Source organism: Piliocolobus tephrosceles, chromosome 2 (genome assembly GCF_002776525.5).
Source record: "Piliocolobus tephrosceles isolate RC106 chromosome 2, ASM277652v3, whole genome shotgun sequence".
Classification (NCBI taxonomy): domain Eukaryota; kingdom Metazoa; phylum Chordata; class Mammalia; order Primates; family Cercopithecidae; genus Piliocolobus; species Piliocolobus tephrosceles.
The window spans coordinates 82,565,942-82,587,852 of NC_045435.1; the positions used below are offsets into that span (position 1 = coordinate 82,565,942).

Sequence of the window (21,911 nt, forward strand, 5' to 3'; positions counted from 1 at the left end):
CATACAGTATCTGGGAAGCCAGGAGAAGAGACGTCTGTGAGGACGAAATAAGTTGCGGGTTATCAGCCGACCCCCACTAGGCGCTCAAAAAGCTATGTGTACTATGTTGCTGGCACCCTACACAGTCAGGACTAATCACAGTAACACCCACCCAGTCAATCCACAAGGACACCCCGCCCCCAGCCCCAGCGCCGGGCAGCCCCAGCCCCGCCCCCGCCTTTCCGGAGCCCTTTGGGAGGACTCCGCGGCGGCCATCTTGACTGTGGGCAGCCGGCAGTGCGTCTGCGCGGTGGCCGTTCCGTCCCGGCAGTCGTGGCTGCGGAGCTGAGGCGAGAGGTTGGTGGGTGTTGGCAGCCACGATGACCCAGGCTGAGAAGGGTGACGCGGAGAACGGGAAGGAGAAGGGCGGCGAGAAAGAGAAGGAGCAGCGTGGCGTGAAGCGGCCCATCGTGCCCGCGCTGGTGCCGGAGTCGCTGCAGGAGGTGCGGCTCGGGGCCGGTTTGGGTTAGAACTCTTTGCCCTTGCTTGGGTCCTCCGCTGCCGGGCAGGGGGCGGGAGGCGGCGGGAGGCTTCGAGTCCTCCCTGCAGGCCCCAGCCCCTGGTGGGGAGTGCGGAAGTGGTCGTTCCTTTCCGGGTCGAGGCGCGCCGGGACGCCGAGGGCTAGGAGGCGCGCAGCGCCAGGAGCCAGGCGGAGCTCCCGCAGGGACACCGCTCAGTCCTCCCGCACGCCCTACCGGCTGGCTGTGTGCCCTGCGGCCCGGGCTGTGGCCTCAGCTTCCCGACCATAAAACGACCACGGTGATACCAGCCACCTCGCAGGTTGCCATGAGGGTTAAATGGTGGCAGATAGAGTTTAACATCAGGCTGGCTCACTGGGAGCGTGTTAAGAAATCTCAGATAATGGAAGTCATTTCAAGCAAGGAAATGATGGACATTTGTCTAAATATATATTAAGAGCTTGTGTATCAAAAACAACACGATTAGACCAAACTAAACTAACCAGAAAAAATTATTTGCAGTAGCATGCCTGGCAAAGGACCTTAGACGTATGCACGCACACAAAACCTTACTGATCAGTAACTGAAACAGCATTCACGTAAGAAAACGGCCACAGGCAGTGTACAATTCACATAAGTGCTCACATAGGGCAGCTACTAGTTAGCTATCACTACTATGACAGTGCCTGGCACACGGTAAGCCCAGAGTGGCCATTACTGTTGCACAGGCCTGGTTTCTCCATCCAGCTAGTTGAGAAGGCTGACTGGATGGTCTGTAAGGGCCTTGCCAGATGCTTTCCTCTAGGATTCTCCCACTCTGGGGCCGGGGGAGGTGATTAGGAGGGGAGAGCTCACACTTGGAGACAGGACAGCAGGTATCAGAGCATGGCATGGAATGGGCTTGTGCAGAGGGCAGTATTGGGCACTCAAGCAAGTACCTCCTCCATCCCCGACAGTCAGGGAGGGTTTCTTCAAAGGAGGTGAGGTGACATCTGTTTAGAGTCCTGAAGGTGATTAGGAGCTAACTAGAGGGAGGAGGGAATCTCAGGGAAGAACATTGTGGAAGAGACTTGTGCCAACAGAGAATGTGAAGTGTTGGAGGCCCAGCCAGTAGATTAGGATGTCTGGAGTTAAGGAAGGGGACTGGAGATCTTAGCGGGGGCCATATCATGAGGGTCATGTAAGCCACAGAGTCTGACTTCTTGTGAAGGCAGTGGATCACGTTGAAAGGCCTTACTATAGTAAAAGTCAACGTTCCTCGAATGCTTCCGGTGGCCCAGCTCTTAGTTACATGTATAATTCATTTAATCGTCACAGTAACTGGTGAACTGTGGGAACTTCATTCAGAGCAAGGAAGTAGCAGTCTGAATTGGCAGACAGATCTGTGAATTCAGAGCCTGGGCCCGGACTCTATAGCAGTGTTTCTTCAGTCACATAAATGCTCAGGAACTGTATGTTAATTTGTGGTGGATAGTTTTTGTTTCATTCATTTAAACAAATATTTGTTGAGCTATGGACTATGACTCACATCAAGGGAACATAATAAACAATAAGTTTGTGTTTAGGTAGAGAGCAGTAATTGGATACTTCTCAACTCTCTTTACTGAATTATTTTGATATCTTTGAGTCAGCTTCTTAGTTTAGCTTGTTATGTGTACGTTGTTTAACTTTGTTACCGGCGTATTATTTACGAAGGTCACACATCTATGTTTTATATCTGCAGCAAATCCAGAGCAACTTCATCATTGTCATACATCCAGGTTCAACAACTTTAAGGATTGGTCGAGCCACAGACACTCTTCCTGCCAGCATTCCTCATGTCATTGCGCGAAGACACAAACAACAAGGGCAGCCCCTATACAAGGACAGTTGGCTTCTAAGGGAGGGACTAAATGTAAGTCAAAAATGACCTGGAGAGAAAGCCTAAGGTTGTTTCCCTGGGAGGGCTTAGACACTTAAGTACACCAGAATCTTAAAGAAGCATCTTCATAGCTTTGCTGCGTTGTTTTTTTTTTTTTTTTTTTTTTGAGACGGAGTCTTGCTCTGTTGCCCAGGCTGGAGTGCAGTGGCCGGATCTCAGCTCACTGCAAGCTCCGCCTCCCGGGGCTGTGTTTTAAAATAATAATGTCACTCATTTTTCATCAGAGCTAGTGATTTGAGATGTAAAGAATTGGTTAAAACAAAAGTAAGTTTTTCAGGGTGAATTGAGTGTTGATGAAGGTGTTCTATAATGGAAGACACAGAATCATCACTCACTTAAAGTGATACATTCAGGTCCTTGTTAACAGGCTTAAACTTACTGGTTAAGCCATATTTAGACTGTAAGTATTTGAAAGAGATACTATTTCAATCCATTAGCAAATTAGATTGTTACAATAAGCACTTATGGTCTTATATTAACCATGATTTCAAGGCAAAAAAATATTTTTCTTGCAGTAAGAATGTATCCTATGTTACAGATGGTGATTATCAGGAAAATTCTTTGTGATCAGTGATAAATCTATATATTACATCATAATCCACAGTTTACTTTGAAGTTTTAAGTCAAGGATAGTTTTGGGAATGTAAAGTTTCTTTAATTCTGATAGTAGGCCTTAGGGTTCCATTTTTTAGTGTAACTAGCAGATTCTATGTAAGTCCAGTTGTAAGTTTAAATATAACTTGCTGATATAAGAGTCTGCACTTCATTATTTATCTTTGGATGTTGTAATTCTACTTTAGGGAATACGTTTAAGAAATAAAAATCAAAAAACATTTCTGTAAAGATGTTTATGGACATTTTCTTTATACTATAATAATGAGAACACTTGCTGATCAACATATGAAGGAATGTGACATTGTCAAAATTGTCAACATAAGAATTATATAATTGTATGGAAGAGTTTCTGAAATACTTTGTAAACATGAAGTAGGTATGCTTTGATTAGTGCTGTGAGAAATTTTATGAAAAATCACTTGAAAATTTAGCATATAGTTGTTTTATAGCGAGGGCTGCTTTTGACTTATAAAAGATTCCTGGGAATTCTTTTTTTCTTGTCTTGAGACAGGGTCTTGCTCTGTTCTTCAGGCTGGAGTGCAGTGGTGCGACCTCGGCTCATTGCACCCTCCACCTTCTGAGCTCAAGCAATCCTCCCGCCTTAGTCTCCCAAGTAGCTGGGACCACAGGCCTGTGCCACCACACCCAGCTAATTTCTTGTATTTTTTGTAGAGATGGCATTTTGCCATGTTGCCCAGGCTGGAGGGAATTCTTAAGAGTAGTACATGTGATAAAGATTAAGGAAATGCTACTTGTTGATAAAGGAGCATTTCCAAAGATTGGATTAAATTAGTAGTTTTTGAATTGCTTTCTCTTCTCATTAATTCCTTTGTACTGCTCATCTTTCATTTTTTCCCCCAGAAACCAGAAAGTAATGAACAAAGACAAAATGGCCTTAAAATGGTGGATCAAGCAATATGGTCTAAAAAGATGTCCAATGGTACAAGACGCATTCCTGTGTCCCCTGAACAGGTTCGATCAACTCTTCAGATTTATTCTTTTGTCACCACTATTTGTATCATAATACCATTCACATGTTCTTCCTATATCACTATGCAAATACAAGATGGGAGTTCCTTATAAAGGAAGAAAACCCCCTATAACTACTTACAGAATACCCGAGTCAGTGTTACAAATGCTTAGGCAAGCCACATAATCTATGAGGTGGGGGTAGGCAAGTTGATGGAAGTTTATACTTTACCTGAGAAGGTGTGATTCCAGGATCTTGGTGCGAAACTGTTCTTACTACATTGTTCAATTTCATATGATAAACCAATATGATAGGAATGGACATGAGTCTGTATTACATATAAATTTGAATTCAGCTTTAAGCAGAGTTTAGTGTTAATTTTGGACTGGCTGTGAATCACAGCCTAGGTGTTAAAATTGGGGGAAAAAAACCCCAAGATTGTAAAAAGGACAAGAGAATCTATTTGCAACCAGTCAATATTTTGCCAAATATTTGTGATTAAAATTTGCCAATGTATCTAGTGTGGGAGAGAAAAGAAAAGGAGACCCTTATGTTGCCCCCACCTTGAATAAATTGAGATAATTTTCTGATGGTTTTTCTTTTCAGGCACGCTCCTACAATAAGCAGATGCGACCTGCAATTTTAGATCACTGTTCGGGAAATAAGTGGACAAACACATCTCATCACCCTGAGTATTTAGTAGGAGAAGAGGTAAGAAACTTCTTTACAATAAGAATGGAAGAAGGGGAACTTGATCCTCCTCCTAAAATTCACTTACGTTGCTACTGAGTCCTAGTCATTTCCTAGCGCTCTATAACCCTACTTTGAGTACCAGGTAGTCCCACCGACTCCTACATCACTCAGCATTTCTCACATTCAGCAAACGTTAGTTAGATTTTTGGATATGAATCTAGAAAACCTTGAGAGAAAAGTGTTAACAAAGTACTCATCTCCCTCCTCCTTTTCTAGGCCTTGTATGTTAATCCACTGGACTGTTACAATATTCACTGGCCTATCAGAAGAGGTCAGTTAAATATTCATCCAGGCCCTGGGGGCTCTCTTACAGCTGTTCTGGCAGATATTGAAGTAATATGGTCTCATGCGATACAAAAATACTTGGAAATCCCACTGAAAGATTTAAAGGTGAGTTAAAATTCTCAGTTAATTTGGATTGTTTTTAAGATTCTTGGTCAATGAAAGTACACATTACCAAGTTGTTTGTAATATAGTGTCCTTCTTGATGCATTCTTGGCCTTCAGGGTGAGGATCTTAGTGGCATGAGGGTATCTTTTCTTCTTCAGTTAATTCCCTTCTAGTGCTTTTATTCTTTCTCTGTTTCTTTGGTGTCTCTATTACTCAAATCAGCAAGCTTGCTTATTTTTGTCTTCTCTTTGGACCTTACTGACACATCGGTTGTCTTATTTTTCATTTTACAAGTTTTTAATAATTTCAAGGAAAAAAAAACACTCGAGCATTTTTTATTTCTTTATAAAACCCAAAGGATAATACAGAGGTTGAGCTTTTATTCTGGGTGTGTAACCGTAGCTGCTACTCCTTTGAAGGGAAGTCTCTCTAAAAAGAAGTGGTGAAGTTGACCTGACGAGACTTGAGTGTTAACCCTTTCATCTTTGTTCTTCTTTTTAGTATTATAGATGTATCTTGTTAATTCCTGATATCTATAATAAACAGCATGTGAAGGAACTAGTGAATATGATACTAATGAAGATGGGCTTTTCAGGTATGTCTGATATCCCAGTGAAACCTATTTTAAATGGAATTTTCTTTCTTTTTTTTTCTTTATTTTTATTTTTTTATTTTTTCTTTTTTTTAACTTTTTTTTTTTAATTATACTTTAAGTTCTAGGGTACATGTGCATAACATGCAGGTTTGTTACATATGTATACTTGTGCCATGTTGGTGTGCTGCACCCATCAACTCGTCAGCACCCATCAATTCGTCATTTACATCACGTATAACTCCCAATGCAATCCCTCCCCCCTCCCCCCTCCCCATGATACGCCCCGATGTGTGATGTTCCCCTTCCCGAGTCCAAGTGATGTCATTGTTCAGTTCCCACCTATGAGTGAGAACATGCGGTGTTTGGTTTTCTGTTCTTGTGATAGTTTGCTAAGAATGATGGTTTCCAGCTGCATCCATGTCCCTACAAAGGACGCAAACTCATCCTTTTTTATGGCTGCATAGTATTCCATGGTGTATATGTGCCACATTTTCTTAATCCAGTCTGTCACTGATGGACATTTGGGTTGATTCCAAGTCTTTGCTATTGTGAATAGTGCCGCAATAAACATACGTGTGCATGTGTCTTTATAGCAGCATGATTTATAATCCTTTGGGTATATACTCAGTAGTGGGATGGCTGGGTCATATGGTACATCTAGTTCTAGATCCTTGAGGAATCGCCATACTGTTTTCCATAATGATTGAACTAGTTTACAATCCCACCAACAGGGTAAAAGTGTTCCTATTTCTCCACATCCTCTCCAGCACCTGTTGTTTCCTGACTTTTTAATGATTGCCATTCTAACTGGTGTGAGATGGTATCTCATTGTTGTTTTGATTTGCATTTCTCTGATGGCCAGTGATGATGAGCATTTTTTCATGTGTCTGTTGGCTGTATGAATGTCTTCTTTTGAGAAATGTCTGTTCATATCCTTTGCCCACTTTTTGATGGGGTTGTTTGTTTTTTTCTTGTAAATTTGTTTGAGTTCTTTGTAGATTCTGGATATTAGCCCTTTGTCAGATGAGTAGATTGCAAAAATTTTCTCCCATTCTGTAGGTTGCCTGTTCACTCTGATGGTAGTTTCTTTTGCTGTGCAGAAGCTCTTTAGTTTAATTAGGTCCCATTTGTCAATTTTGGCTTTTGCTGCCGTTGCTTTGGGTGTTTTAGACATGAAGTCCTTGCCCATGCCTATGTCCTGAATGGTACTACCTAGGTTTTCTTCTAGAGTTTTTATGGTATTAGGTCTAACATTTAAGTCTCTTATCCATCTTGAATTAATTTTCGTAAAAGGAGTAAGGAAAGGATCCAGTTTCAGCTTTCTACTTATGGCTAGCCAATTTTTCCAGCACCATTTATTAAATAGGGAATCCTTTCCCCATTTCTTGTTTCTCTCAGGTTTGTCAAAGATCAGATGGCTGTAGATGTGTGGTATTATTTCTGAGGACTCTGTTCTGTTCCATTGGTCTATATCTCTGTTTTGGTACCAGTACCATGCTGTTTTGGTTACTGTAGCCTTGTAGTATAGTTTGAAGTCAGGTAGCATGATGCCTCCAGCTTTGTTCTTATGACTTAGGATTGTCTTGGCAATGCGGGCTCTTTTTGGTTCCATATGAACTTTAAAGCCGTTTTTTCCAATTCTGTGAAGAAACTCGTTGGTAGTTCGATGGGGATGGCATTGAATCTATAAATAACCTTGGGCAGTATGGCCATTTTCACGATATTGATTCTTCCTATCCATGAGCATGGTATGTTCTTCCATTTGTTAGTGTCCTCTTTTATTTCACTGAGCAGTGGTTTGTAGTTCTCCTTGAAGAGGTCCTTTACATCCCTTGTAAGTTGGATTCCTAGGTATTTTATTCCTCTTTGAAACAATTGTGAATGGAAGTTCATTCATGATTTGGCTCTCTGTTTGTTACTGGTGTATAAGAATGCTTGTGATTTCTGCACATTAATTTTGTATCCTGAGACTTTGCTGAAGTTGCTTATCAGCTTAAGGAGATTTTGGGCTGAGACAATGGGGTTTTCTAAATATACAATCATGTCATCTGCAAACAGGGACAATTTAACTTCTTCTTTTCCTAACTGGATACCCTTTATTTCTTTCTCTTGCCTGATTGCCCTAGCCAGAACTTCCAACATTATGTTGAATAGGAGTGGTGAGAGAGGGCATCCCTGTCTTGTGCCAGTTTTCAAAGGGAATTTTTCCAGTTTTTGCCCATTCAGTATGATATTGGCTGTGGGTTTGTCATAAATAGCTCTTATTGTTTTGAGGTACGTTCCATCAATACCAAATTTATTGAGCGTTTTTAGCATGAAGCGCTGTTGAATTTTGTCAAAAGCCTTTTCTGCATCTATTGAGATAATCATGTGGTTCTTGTCTTTGGTTCTGTTTATATGCTGGATTACGTTTATTGATTTGCGAATGTTGAACCAGCCTTGCATCCCAGGGATGAAGCCCCCTTGATCATGGTGGATAAGCTTTTTGATGTGCTGCTGAATCCGGTTTGCCAGTATTTTATTGAGGATTTTTGCATCGATGTTCATCAGGGATATTGGTCTAAAATTCTCTTTTTTTGTTGTGTCTCTGCCAGGCTTTGGTATCAGGATGATGTTGGCCTCATAAAATGAGTTAGGGAGGATTCCCTCTTTTTCTACTGATTGGAATAGTTTCAGAAGGAATGGTACCAGCTCCTCCTTGTACCTCTGGTAGAATTCAGCTGTGAATCCATCTGGTCCTGGACTTTTTTTGGTTGGTAGGCTATTAATTATTGCCTCAATTTCAGAGCCTGCTATTGGTCTATTCAGGGATTCAACTTCTTCCTGGTTTAGTCTTGGGAGAGTGTAAGTGTCCAGGAAATTATCCATTTCCTCTAGATTTTCTAGTTTATTTGCGTAGAGGTGTTTATAGTATTCTCTGATGGTAGTTTGTATTTCTGTGGGGTCTGTGGTGATATCCCCTTTATCATTTTTTATTGCATCTATTTGATTCTTCTCTCTTTTCTTCTTTATTAGTCTTGCTAGCGGTCTGTCAATTTTGTTGATGTTTTCAAAAAACCAACTCCTGGATTCATTGATTTTTTGGAGGGTTTTTTGTGTCTCTATTTCCTTCAGTTCTGCTCTGATCTTAGTTATTTCTTGCCTTCTGCTAGCTTTTGAATGTGTTTGCTCTTGCTTCTCCAGTTCTTTTAATTGTGATGTTAGAGTGTCAATTTTAGATCTTTCCAGCTTTCTCTTGTGGGCATTTAGTGCTATAAATTTCCCTCTACACACTGCTTTAAATGTGTCCCAGAGATTCTGGTATGTTGTATCTTTGTTCTCATTGGTTTCAAAGAACATCTTTATTTCTGCCTTCATTTCGTTATGTACCCAGTAGTCGTTCAGGAGCAGGTTGTTCAGTTTCCAGGTAGTTGAGCGGTTTTGATTGAGTTTCTCAGTCCTGAGTTCTAGTTTGATTGCACTGTGGTCTGAGAGACAATTTGTTATAATTTCTGTTCTTTTACATTTGCTAAGGAGTGCTTTACTTCCAATTATGTGGTCAATTTTGGAATAAGTGCAATGTGGTGCTGAGAAGAATGTATATTCTGTTGATTTGGGGTGGAGAGTTCTATATATGTCTATTAGGTCCGCTTGGTGCAGAGATGAGTTCAATTCCTGGATATCCTTGTTAACTTTCTGTCACGTTGATATGTCTAATGTTGACAGTGGAGTGTTGAAGTCTCCCATTATTATTGTATGGGAGTCTAAGTCTCTTTGTAAGTCCCTAAGGACTTGCTTTATGAATTTGGGTGCTCCTGTATTGGGTGCGTATATATTTAGGATAGTTAGCTCTTCCTGTTGAATTGATCCCTTTACCATTATGTAATGGCCTTCTTTGTCTCTTTTGATCTTTGATGGTTTAAAGTCTATTTTATGAGAGACTAGGATTGCAACCCCTGCTTTTTTTGTTCTCCATTTGCTTGGTAGATCTTCCTCCATCCCTTTATTTTGAGCCTATGTATGTCTCTGCATGTGAGATGGGTCTCCTGAAGACAGCAGACTGATGGGTCTTGACTCTTTATCCAGTTTGCCAGTCTGTGTCTTTTAATTGGAGCATTTAGTCCATTAACATTTAAGGTTAATATTGTTATGTGTGAACTTGATCCTGCCATTATGATATTAACTGGTTATTTTGCTCGTTAGTTGATGTGGTTTCTTCCTAGCCTCGATGGTGTTTACATTTTGGCATGTTTTTGCAATGGCTGGTACTGGTTTTTCCTTTCCGTGTTTAGGGCTTCCTTCAGGGTCTCTTGTAAGGCAGGCCTGGTGGTGACAAAATCTCTAAGCATTTGCTTATCTGTAAAGGATTTTATTTCTCCTTCACTGATGAAACTTAGTTTGGCTGGATATGAAATTCTGGGTTTAAAATTCTTTTCTTTAAGAACGTTGAATATTGGCCCCCACTCTCTTCTGGCTTGTAGAGTTTCTGCCGAGAGATCTGCTGTCAGTCTGATGGGCTTCCCTTTGTGGGTAACCCGACCTTTCTCTCTGGCTGCCCTTAAGATTTTTTCCTTCATTTCAACTTTGGTGAATCTGGCAATTATGTGTCTTGGAGTTGCTCTTCTGGAGGAGTATCTTTGTGGCGTTCTCTGTATTTCCTGAATTTGAATGTTGGCCTGGCCTGCTAGGTTGGGGAAGTTCTCCTGGATGATATCCTGTAGAGTGTTTTCCAATTTGGTTCCATTTTCCCCCTCACTTTCAGGCACCCCAATCAGACGTAGATTTGGTCTTTTTACATAATCCCATACTTCTTGCAGGCTTTGTTCATTTCTTTTTCTTCTTTTTTCTTTTGGTTTCTCTTCTCGCTTCATTTCATTCATTTGATCCTCAATCGCTGATACTCTTTCTTCCAGTTGATCAAGTCGGTTACTGAAGCTTGTGGATTTGTCACATATTTCTCGTGTCATGGTTTTCATCTCTGTCATTTCATTTATGACCTTCTCTGCATTAATTATTCTAGTTATCAATTCTTCCACTCTTTTTTCAAGATTTTTAGTTTCTTTGCGCTGGGTACGTAACTCCTCCTTTAGCTCTGAGAAGTTTGATGGACTGAAGCGTTCTTCTCTCATCTTGTCAAAGTCATTCTCTGACCAGCTTTGATCCGTTGCTGGCGATGAGCTGCGCTCCTTTGCAGGGGGAGATGCGCTTTTATTTTTTGAAATTCCAGCTTTTCTGCCCTGCTTCTTCCCCATCTTTGTGGTTTTTATCTGCCTCTGGTCTTTGATGATGGTGACGTACTGATGGGGTTTTGGTATAGGTGTTCTTCCTGTTTGATAGTTTTCCTTCTAATAGTCAGGACCCTCAGCTGTAGGTCTGTTGGAGATTGCTTGAGGTCCACTCCACACCCTGTTTGCCTGGGTATCAGCAGCAGAGGTTGCAGAAGATAGAATATTGCTGAATAGGGAGTGTACCTGTCTGATTCTTACTTTGGAAGCTTCCTCGCAGGGGTGTACTCCACCCTGTGAGGTGTGGGGTGTCAGACTGCCCCTAGTGGGGGATGTCTCCCAGTTAGGCTACTCAAGGGTCAGGGACCCACTTGAGCAGGCAGTCTGTCCCTTCGCAGATCTCAACCTCCGTGTTGGGAGATCCACTGCTCTCTTCAAAGCTGTCAGACAGAGTCGTTCGGGTCTGCACAGGCCTCTGCTGCTTCCCCTGTTGTTTTTTAGCTGTGCCCTGTCCCCAGAGGTGGAGTCTACACAGACAGGCAGGTTTCCTTGAGCTGCTGTGAGCTCCACCCAGTTCGAGCTTCCCAGCGGCTTTGTTTACCTACTTAAGCCTCAGCAATGGCGGGTGCCCCTCCCCCAGCCTCGCTGCTGCCTTGCTGTTAGATCACAGACTGCTGTGCTAGCAATGAGGGAGGCTCCGTGGCCGTGGGACCCTCCCGGCCAGGTGTGGGTATAATCTCCTGGTGTGCCCGTTTGCTTAAAGCGCAGTATTGGGGTGGGAATTACCCGATTTTCCAGGTGTTGTGTGTTTCAGTTCCCCTGGCTAGGAAAAGGGATTCCCTTCCCCCTTGCGCTTCCCAGGTGAGGCAGTGCCTCGCCCTGCTTCAGCTCTTGCTGGTTGGGCTGCAGCAGCTGACCAGCACCGATTGTCCGGCACTCCCCAGTTAGATGACCCCAGTACCTCAGCTGAAAATGCAGAAATCACCGATCTTCTGTGTTGCTTGCGCTGGGAGTTGGAGACTGGAGCTGTTCCTAATCGGCCATCTTGCCAGAATTCCTCGGAATTTTCTTTCTTTAATGACAGAGTTAATCTAATTTACTGATTGATTGATTGATTGATTGATTGATTTTGAGATGGAGTCTCGCTCTGTCACCCAGGCTGGAGTGCAGTGGTGCTATCTTGGCTCACTGCAAGCTCTGCCTCCTGGGTTCATGCCATTCTCCTGCCTCAGCCTCCCGATTAGCTGGGACTACAGGCGCCCACCACCACACCCCGCTAATTTTTTGTATTTTTTAGTAGAGATAGGGTTTCACTGTGTTAGTCAGGATGGTCTCGATCTCCTGACCTTGTGATCCACCCACCTCAGCCTCCCAAAGTGTTGGGGTGACAGGCGTGAGCCACCGCGCCTGACTTATTTAAATGCTTATTCTGAAAGGATCAGTGCTTCTCAGATACCCTGCCCAGAAGTCCCTAGGCTCCCCACTTCTGTTGATTATCTGTTTTGGGATCTTTACTGCTCTACAGCTGATCACTACTCTGCCTTTGTTTTTTTCCCCAGGGATTGTGGTCCATCAGGAGTCTGTGTGTGCCACCTATGGCAGTGGCTTAAGCAGCACGTGTATTGTGGACGTTGGGGATCAGAAGACAAGCGTATGCTGTGTGGAGGATGGGGTGTCTCATCGGAATACTCGGTGAGGAACTTGGAAGGTGGCATTCCCTGTTCCCTCTTCCCTCATAATGTGTTCAACTGTAAATAATAAAAAATCACAGATTAAAAATTATAAGATAACCATATATTCAAAAGTCTGCATAGGAAACCAGCAAGATTATGGAAGTGCAAATTCTAGCAAGGTGAAAACAAATTTTACCCTTCCCATTGGAACTTCTTAATATGGATTTACATCAGCAGCCCTTGAAAGTCCTGTTATGTTTTATGTGCTTTCCCATAGAGGAAATGTAAACGGGTAGTAGCTTCATGTCTTTAGCTGTGGTTTGGCATAGAGCTACTAATCACACCCTTTTAGCAAAGCTTTATTTAGGCAAGTCATGTAGGAGGAAATCGGCTTTTTCAATCTGAATTATCTGGCTAGTGTTTTGAATATCTGCATTTTTTTGTCATAGTGGTGTTCTGTGGGTGAGTAACTTTATGTTGATAGACAGGTAAAGAAAATAACTATCAGGACCAGATTTGCAGCTTGTGCTTCTTCAGGCAAGCCTGACATATGTGAGCACACTCAGGTAATACAGGTGTGGGCCCTCTGAAGCATTTTGTGCTCCAGAGATGGCTTCTTGCTGCCCCTCAGGATGCTTTCATTCTTCCCGTCCTCCACATTAGGTAGTTTGAGTCTTTAAAAGAGGGCTTAAATTGTCCATGAGAAAGGGTCATCTGCTGCCTCCCACCCCAAGTTCTAGTACATTCTAAAATCCATTTTGAGTTATTTTGGCTCATCCGTTGTTAGAATATCCAGTGCCACTGGTTCTCAAAGTGTGGGGAAAATGCTGGACCCAGGTTTCCTACCAATAAAATAATATAGCAGCTGTCTTCCCAAATTGTAGAAACCTTCAGTTAGTAGACATCTTTCTCTAAGCTGTTCTCCCATAAGTTTTTCTTGTATTGTCATTGCTGCCTTATATGCTAGTGAGTGTAGACCACCAAACAACTGTCATATGATAAACACATATTGACTGGGAAGTGAGCTGGATTTAATAGTGAGTATTGGGTTTCTCAGATACATTTTCAAACATCATGACTACTTTAGGTGTCCCCCACTGGTTTTTGCTAAAGTTCCTTTTCTCCCTTCCATCCATTCATTCTGTCCATTCAACATATATTTCTTGAAACTTCTGTATATCACTGTGTTTAATGGACATTTTTGTTTGTTTGTTTTTTGTGGTTTTTTTTAGATAGAATTTCACTCTGTCATCCAGGCTGGAGTGCAGTGGCATGATCTCTTGGCTCACTGCAAACTCCGCCTCCCGAGTTCAAGCAATTCTTGTGCCTCAGCCTCCCGCGTAGCTGGGATTACAGGTGTGCATTATCATGCCTGGCTAATTTTTGTATTTTTAGTAGAGACAGGGTTTCGCCATATTGGCCAGCTGGTCTTGAACTCCTGGCCTCAAGTGATCTGCCCATCTCGGCCTCCCAAAGTGCTGAGATTACAGGCAGGAACCACCATGCCCGGCCTTCAATGGATTTCTTCAAACACCTTTTGCACCTTCTTAACCAACAGATTAACCATCTACCCTTTTCTCTTAACTTTAGGCTTTGTCTGGCATATGGAGGATCTGATGTGTCAAGATGTTTTTACTGGCTAATGCAGCGAGCTGGGTTCCCTTACAGAGAATGCCAGTTAACCAATAAAATGGATTGTCTTCTTCTGCAACACCTTAAAGAAACTTTTTGTCATTTAGATCAGGTGGGAGCAGAATCAATATTGCTGATTATTTTTGTTTCTAGGAAAAAGTTAAGATATTTAAAAGATACTTAAAAATGTAACAGCATTGGCTGGGCATGGTGGCTCACACCTGTAATCCCAGCACTTTGGGAGGCCAAGGCGGGCGGATCACGAGGTCAGAAGATCGAAACCATCCTGGCTAACACGGTGAAACCCCGTCTCTACTAAAAATACAAAAAATTAGCCAGGCATGGTGGCGGGCGCCTGTAGTCCCAGCTACTCAGGAGACTGAGGCAGGAGAATGGCGTGAACCCGGGAGGCGGAGCTTACAGTAAGCTGAGATTGCGCCACTGCACTCCAGCCTGGGCGACAAAGTGAGACTCCGTCTCAAAAAAAATAAATAAATACAAAAGTATCAGCATTATACTACCTTTTTCAACCCAAGATAAAGCCTTGAGGAGAAAGCCCTTAAGGAGTGAGAGTTTTTTGGGTTTTTTTGTTAAGGTCCGAGCAGTGAGGGTGTGTCTCAGGCTCTGGAAAACAGTTTAATTTTTTTAGGAAACAGAGTTTAGCAAATTTCTCTGTCTCATCTTGATAAAAGATGAAGATAAACCTTTAGGTGTAAGGAGGATAGTAGGTAAATATGTAAGTACAGACATTTTGTTAAATGTTATAATTTGAAGCACTTTCTTAATATTGCAAACAATGTTTAATCATTGCTATATATGGATTGGTATCCTTTTTTTGTTTGAGACTTGTTTTTACTTTTTTCAGGTAATCTAAATTTTAAAAAATTGGGGAAACATAAAAATACTGTAAATTTAAATTTCCCAGTTACTGAGGGAATTTGCTTATTGATTTGGGTCATTGTTTGTACTAATGTATATTGATAACGGAGAAAACGAATAATGCAAACAGTAGAAATTCCAGAAATTTTAAATAGAGGAACAAAGTACAGCCCGAATTCCTATTTTATTAAGTTATAGTGAGAGTGGTACAAAGCTGTAGGTTGTCCTTTTTATAGGTGATATTTAGATGATGGTGAGGCTAAAGCATAATTTGAAGAGTTTACATGCATTCTTACTGATTCACTGACAGCATCTTTTCCTGGAATCAGGACATCTCTGGGCTTCAGGACCATGAGTTTCAGATTCGACATCCTGATTCTCCTGCCCTGCTTTACCAATTTCGATTAGGAGATGAAAAACTACAGGTAACTTATAAGTGTCTATTTCCATGGGTAGAAAGAAAGTTATCCAGGTTCAGTCACACTGAGAGAAGATGCACTTGCTGGAAACATTGTGAGATCAGAATGTCAACTGATTGTAGATTATCCACTAAACCAACATTTAAGCTACTGGTATAGAATGGATCTGAAAAACATCTTTCTAGTTAGCCCCTATATGAGGAGTTGTTAATTAGAGAGAAAGGTAGCATTCTTTTTAGGAAATTACGAAGTAGATTATGAAGTACTTTATATTTGTTTTGAGATTTCTCTCATATGGTGTCATATCACCCATCTAGTTGGATGATGAGTGAGTTTTCTGGCCTATGGTACACCAGAGAAATAATGCCACTTCCAAAAGACAAGATTGCCTAGTCTAACTTAAGAGAATTTGATCTGCCAGTTTTGTTTTTAGAAGAATAGCGTTTAGTGGATCAGTTTTTTTCAGGAGGCAGTATCTTTTGTTGATCACTCTTTTCCTTCCATGTACAGGCTCCAATGGCTTTGTTTTACCCCGCAACTTTTGGAATTGTTGGACAGAAAATGACGACTTTGCAGCACAGATCTCAGGGCGATCCTGAGGATCCTCACGATGAACATTACCTGCTGGCCACACAGAGCAAACAAGAACAGGTCCGTAGCAATTCTGGTAGGAGAAGAGAGAGTTTTGTCCCTGAAGGAGAAATTTGTCCAGCGTTAATAGGCCACTGTAATCAGTTCTGTCTTCCAGCATAATAACACTGATACAGCTTTTAGAATTGTAGATCAACTGAAGTCTGAGTTTAAAATCTGGAAGACAGATTTCTGTATTCAGCAAACATTAGTTTTCTGAATGCTAGTCCATACATTTAAAAGTTAATGACATTTTCCTTTTGGTGTGTGTCATTTACTTACATTATTTACTTCTGAATATTTTTTCAGCAGTATTTTCATTAAAATCTCACCTGTTACTTAATTTTGTGAAAGATGCATGGCATAGCCAAAGAGCTGAATTCCTTTGTTGAAAGCAGATCCCCATAATACGATGTCTGGTACTGGGGCACAAATTAAAGGTCTTGTCTGCTAATGAAACAGCACCAGCTCATGATGGAGACTAGATTTTCTAGGCTTTGTTCCTCCCCAGAGGCAAACATGAGGTGGACTGATAGGATCTGAAAGTAAGAATTCCTTAACAGTCGTGGCCCATGAATCCCACTGGAATACTCCATTTAAAAACTCAGACCACGGGGAAGAAAGTCTGTCTGCACTGGCTTTTCAGTTTTAAAATCTAACCAGTGATGATACGGTTCTGAGAGCCACCCTGCCTACCGGCAGCTACCCTGCTTTGGAATGGTCAGAGCATCTTCATCTGTGCACCGTCTCTCATTTCTGTTACCTGGGAATGGGTGCGGGGCAGTTGTTGTATTGCTGCGTGACTTTTGTTTTATATTAGTGCATAGTAGTAGGGTAGGGAGGGATCTAGCTAGACAACATCAACAGTGTTCTGTTGTAGTAATACCACCTACTTGATTGTCCTTTTGATTTAAAGTCTGCAAAAGCTACTGCTGACCGAAAGTCTGCATCCAAACCTATTGGATTTGAAGGGGATCTTCGTGGCCAGTCCTCTGATCTTCCAGAAAGACTCCATTCCCAAGAAGTAGATTTGGGGTCCTCACAGGGAGATGGCCTGATGGCTGGCAACGATTCTGAGGAGGCCCTCACTGCACTGATGTCCAGGAAGACTGCCATCTCACTGTTTGAAGGGAAAGCTCTGGGCCTGGATAAAGCCATCCTTCATAGCATAGACTGCTGTTGTAAGCACATCTGGGGAGACCGGGAGATAACAGTGAAACAAGATAGCAGTTAAATCAATTGGTTCAGTCTAGGATATACTTTTGCAGTATAACATATTCATTGAAAAACGATTAAGCACCTACTTGACTTGCATTGCCAGGTGTTGGGAATACATTAACGAGGTAGGATGGGTTTATAGCCTAGTTGAAGAAGCCAAAATTAAGTCAAATTATTACACAAATGTGGAATTACCACTGGCAGGGTACTGCTGAGCAGTCAGTATCCTTTAGCTCAACTTTGTAGCACCTGCCAGTGGTAATTTCACATTTGTGTAATAATTTGAGGAATTTCACATAGAATCTTTATTCCCTAGGGGATGGTATGGAAGGTGGGAGGCAGGGAAAGCTTCCTTGAGGAAGGCGGCCCTTGAGAGACGTAAAGGATGATGAAAGGGGTCAGTTAGCAGTAACAGATGGGACAGAGGAAGAAGCCTGTGAAGATCAATGTGGCTGGGAAGCAGGGTGTGAGGATGAGGCTAGAGAAGCAGGTGAGGACCACCCATAGTGGTTCTTGTGGGTCCCTTTAAATATTTTATTTATTTATTTATTTTCAGACAGAGTCTCACTCTTGCTCAGGCTGGAGTGCAATGGCGTGATCTCGGCTCACCACAACCTCTGCCTCCTGGGTTCAAGTGATTCTCCTGCCTCAGCCTCCTGAGTAGCTGGGACTATAGGCGCGTGCACTACCATTCCCAGCTAATTTTTGTCTTTTTAGTAGAGACAGGGTTTCACTATGTTGGCCAGGCTGGTTTCGAACTCCTGACCCGGTGATCCACCCACCTTGGCCTCCCAAAGTGCTGGGATTACAGGCGTGAGCCACCACACTCAGACTGTTCAGATTTTGATCCTGATCCTGCAAGTAGGATTGCAGTGGCGTGGCAACACGCCTACATTTCTGTTTTGTAGGGTTCCCCTGGCTGCAGTGTGGAGGGTGGGCTGGAGGGAAATCTTTGAGAAGGCTATTGCACTTGCCCAAGCAAGAGGTGTTGGTGGCTTGGCCTAGAATTATGGATGTGGAGAAAAAAGCATGGAGGATGTCACTGTCTTTTCAGCATCCGATGATACCAAAAAGAAGATGTACAGCTCCATCCTAGTGGTGGGAGGTGGTTTGATGTTTCATAAAGCTCAAGAATTTCTGCAGCACAGAATTCTCAATAAAATGCCACCATCGTTCAGGCGAATTATTGAAAATGTGGATGTGATCACAAGGCCTAAGGTAGGTTGTTTTACTCTGCAAGTTGGATTGTATACAAATGAAACTAGCCTTGTATGTGGACAGATCAGATCCCAGGAGGCATGGGCTTGTTTCTGAGGAGTTCTTGAGGGCTTAGGGCAAGTGGGAAAGTTAATTTCAGCAAACCATAGATGTGGTGGAAGGTGCTCTGGCCTAAGGTACTGGATTTCTGCTGCTTTCCCCTGCCGTGCTCCCCAAACTAGCATGACTGAATTCCACCTTTGTTGGGCAAGGGGAGGACGGACTGCTCTCAAGCCCTGCCAGCCAGAACAGCTCCATTTTAATCTCTTTTTTATATTAAGGATCTACTTCTGGTCCCTGGACCAGATGATGTTTAAGGATCTTTTTGGTTTGAACTATCTTGAAAGATAAACCCAGGAATTTAGAAATAGATTTTGTGTGTTTTATTAAATGTCACTAACAATTCCTGGAAATGTTCTTATTTCTTTTTAATCCTGAGGGAGGGATTGTGGGGATCTATTTATTCCATTCAAACTCTGAAATAAATAAGTCATTTGTATATGTTCCTGTGTACAGGGTAAACAGTATTTGTGCAATAGTTGTAAATAATAGCATCTTTAGTTATAAAAATTTAAAAGTTTTCTTGGCTATTGAAAGAGAAAGATGCCTGTAGTTCATAAGTACTACTGTCTTTAATACAGGTTGAAAGCCTGGCTTACTAGGTATTGACTCAGCAGGGATTTTTCTCGGCCCCATATTCAAGTAAATGATTGAGTATGTATCTTATGTGATTAGGCTGAAATGTCTTCATCCCTTCTCTAGGACATGGACCCCCGGCTGATTGCATGGAAAGGAGGGGCAGTGTTGGCTTGTTTAGATACAACTCAGGAACTGTGGATTTATCAGCGAGAGTGGCAGCGCTTTGGTGTCCGCATGTTACGAGAGCGGGCTGCGTTTGTGTGGTGAATGGGGAGGAAATGTCACTGCTGAAGACCAAAAACAAGCTTCTTGGTATAAAAGACTCTTACAGAATATATGTATTATAATTTATATATACTAGTATAATTTATAGTACATATAATTATATGTACTATAATTAGCCTAGATGCTTAAGTGTCATGGATAGTAAATGAATTTGAACTTTATGTTGAGGACATGACATTGGTTTGAAATTATAAACTGCTTTTGAGCAGTTTGGTCAGGGCATTTGAGAATAAATAGGAACTTACTCTTCAGTTGTAAACTCTCTTGCCCTCTCTCAGGGTCTCATAAACTCCCCAGTGATGTAAACATTGCTACTGAAGTTTCTCATGTGGTGAAGCCCTTCATTTAAGTTGGCTAGTTGAATCTCATCAGCAGGCAGCCTCATAAAACCATGAGGGGTAGTGTGTGATGAGGGAGAACTGTCCACTCATGCCATTCTCTCTCTTGTCTAGTATTTCATTAGGATCTAAAGTTGTCTGAGTTAAATGCACTTATGATGTGACTCATATGTCCTTTTAGAATCCCAAATAGGGGGAAAAAGTTTTGGTTGTTTTTGGTTTTTTTCATTTTCTGTTGGATTACAGAAAAAGAATGGGACCCATTCAAGTCTCGATTTCCAAAGGTAAAGATGGAAGGCTGGGCAGACTGGCTTTTGTTATCCGACATGCCCTAGGGTGAGCTTGGAGGAAGAAAGAAAACAGTTTTTATTTGGCCAAAACAGAACAAACGCTGAAAAGGAAATCTTGTTTTCTTCCTAAAGCTAAATAGAAATGATTTGGGTATAATTTAGAGTTCTTGTGTTATACTGATAATGGTGACTGATGTAGTTATTAATACTACCAACTTAGTCATCAAGCCCCAATTTTCCTTTACCTGAAGGATTAAGTGAAAGCTTCTGGAGTTCATGATGTTCAGTATGATTAGTTGACCTTAACCTCTGAGCATCCTGAAGCAAAATCTAAATAATACAGCTATTACCACTGGTGGTCCAGGCTCTGGTGAAACCCTCTGAACCCAGGAGGAAGAGAAGGCATTGTCCAGAGACAGGAACACAGTCCGGGAGCCCAGCACTCTGGGAGGAGTGAGAAAGTATTGCTTCCTGCTGCTTGCTGCTAGGCACCTGCTTCTGCCATCTCGCTTATCAAGGCTGGAGATGGGGGTGAGACGGAAGGACAAAACCAGGGAGCAGGTAAGAGATGGAAATCAGAATGGAATATAGAAAGAACTCTGGATGTGGAGAAATGCCGGTACTAGAGCATTTTGTATCAATGGGAGTACCCTCTGTAACTGCTCAGTAGGTTACAAATGAAGAGTCTACTAGTATTAAAAATAGTTTAAACTTGCCAGTACCAACTGGGATGTGTGCCTTCAATTTGAAAATTGTATGTTTTATTTTTTAAATGTGTTAACAACATTATAGAATATTGATGTCATTTATGTGTTGGGGTGTTTCAATGCAATTTTGTATCAGCTGCCTGTTATCAAAAACATAATGTATCTGGGCCGGGCGCGGTGGCTCACGCCTGTAATCCCAGCACTTTGGGCAGCCGAGGCGGGTGGATCACGAGGTCAGGAGATCGAGACCATCCTGGCTAACATGGTGAAACCTCGTCTCTACTAAAAATACAAAAAATTAGCTGGGCGTGGTGGCGGGTGCCTGTAGTCCCAGCTACTCGGGAGGCTGAGGCAGGAGAATGGCGTGAACCCAGGAGGCAGAGCTTGCAGCCGAGATCCTGCCACTGCACTCCAGCCTGGGAGACAGAGCAAGACTCCGTCTCAGAAAAACACAACAAAACATAATGTATTTCTGGTTAAATAGTTCTTCACCTAACAGCGTATTGCTCTTATATAACTGGTAGAACTGATTCAAAGGAAGTTGGTTTCTGGTCCAAGTTTGACCTCAACCATGTCCATCTTCTGTTACCAGCACTTATAAGCACTGTGAAAACTGATCATGACAAATAAGTGAAATTTGCTACATTAAACATATTGCCTCAGCCATTACTAAGTGTCCACTTGTAAAGATGGACACAGTTTTTATTTTATGCTTCATTTTGATTTTTTATCCATAAGACATAAATTAGAAGGCATGAGGTGGCCCTTTAAGGATAATCTGCAAATATACACATTTTAATAGTCATCCATCTGAAATTGATCCACATTCCAGAGAAGATTCAGTATTGTGCTGTATGAAATAAGCATTCCCAGAAAAAAACATATATGCTAATATAATGTAACCTCTGCATTAAGAAAAAGATGCTTTTAGGCCAGGTGCAGTGACTCACACCTGTAATCCCAGCACTTTGGGAGGCCCAGGCGGGCAGATCACGAGGT

At 42.1% G+C, this 21,911-nt stretch overlaps 1 protein-coding gene across 2 annotated transcripts in view; it reads left to right on the forward strand.

Annotated features, from left to right (window-relative positions):
• The first annotated feature begins 253 nt into the window (after positions 1–253).
• The window catches only part of ACTR8 (actin related protein 8), a 33,632-nt gene continuing 11,974 nt past the window's right edge, over positions 254–21,911 (forward strand). The window contains exons 1-13 of one of the 2 annotated variants that reach the window (XM_023189535.2): positions 254–482; positions 2,221–2,391; positions 3,895–4,005; positions 4,610–4,714; positions 4,973–5,146; positions 5,648–5,741; positions 12,505–12,637; positions 14,209–14,362; positions 15,459–15,554; positions 16,059–16,199; positions 17,095–17,359; positions 18,451–18,614; positions 19,416–19,604. In XM_023189535.2, coding sequence (XP_023045303.1) covers positions 360–482; positions 2,221–2,391; positions 3,895–4,005; positions 4,610–4,714; positions 4,973–5,146; positions 5,648–5,741; positions 12,505–12,637; positions 14,209–14,362; positions 15,459–15,554; positions 16,059–16,199; positions 17,095–17,359; positions 18,451–18,614; positions 19,416–19,559 — 1,875 coding nt within the window. In that variant the 5' untranslated portion in view covers positions 254–359 and the 3' untranslated portion in view covers positions 19,560–19,604. Of the gene's footprint in view, positions 483–2,220; positions 2,392–3,894; positions 4,006–4,609; positions 4,715–4,972; positions 5,147–5,647; positions 5,742–12,504; positions 12,638–14,208; positions 14,363–15,458; positions 15,555–16,058; positions 16,200–17,094; positions 17,360–18,450; positions 18,615–19,415; positions 20,932–21,911 lie in introns of those variants that run through there. The other variant, XM_023189534.1, reaches the window with a different exon arrangement.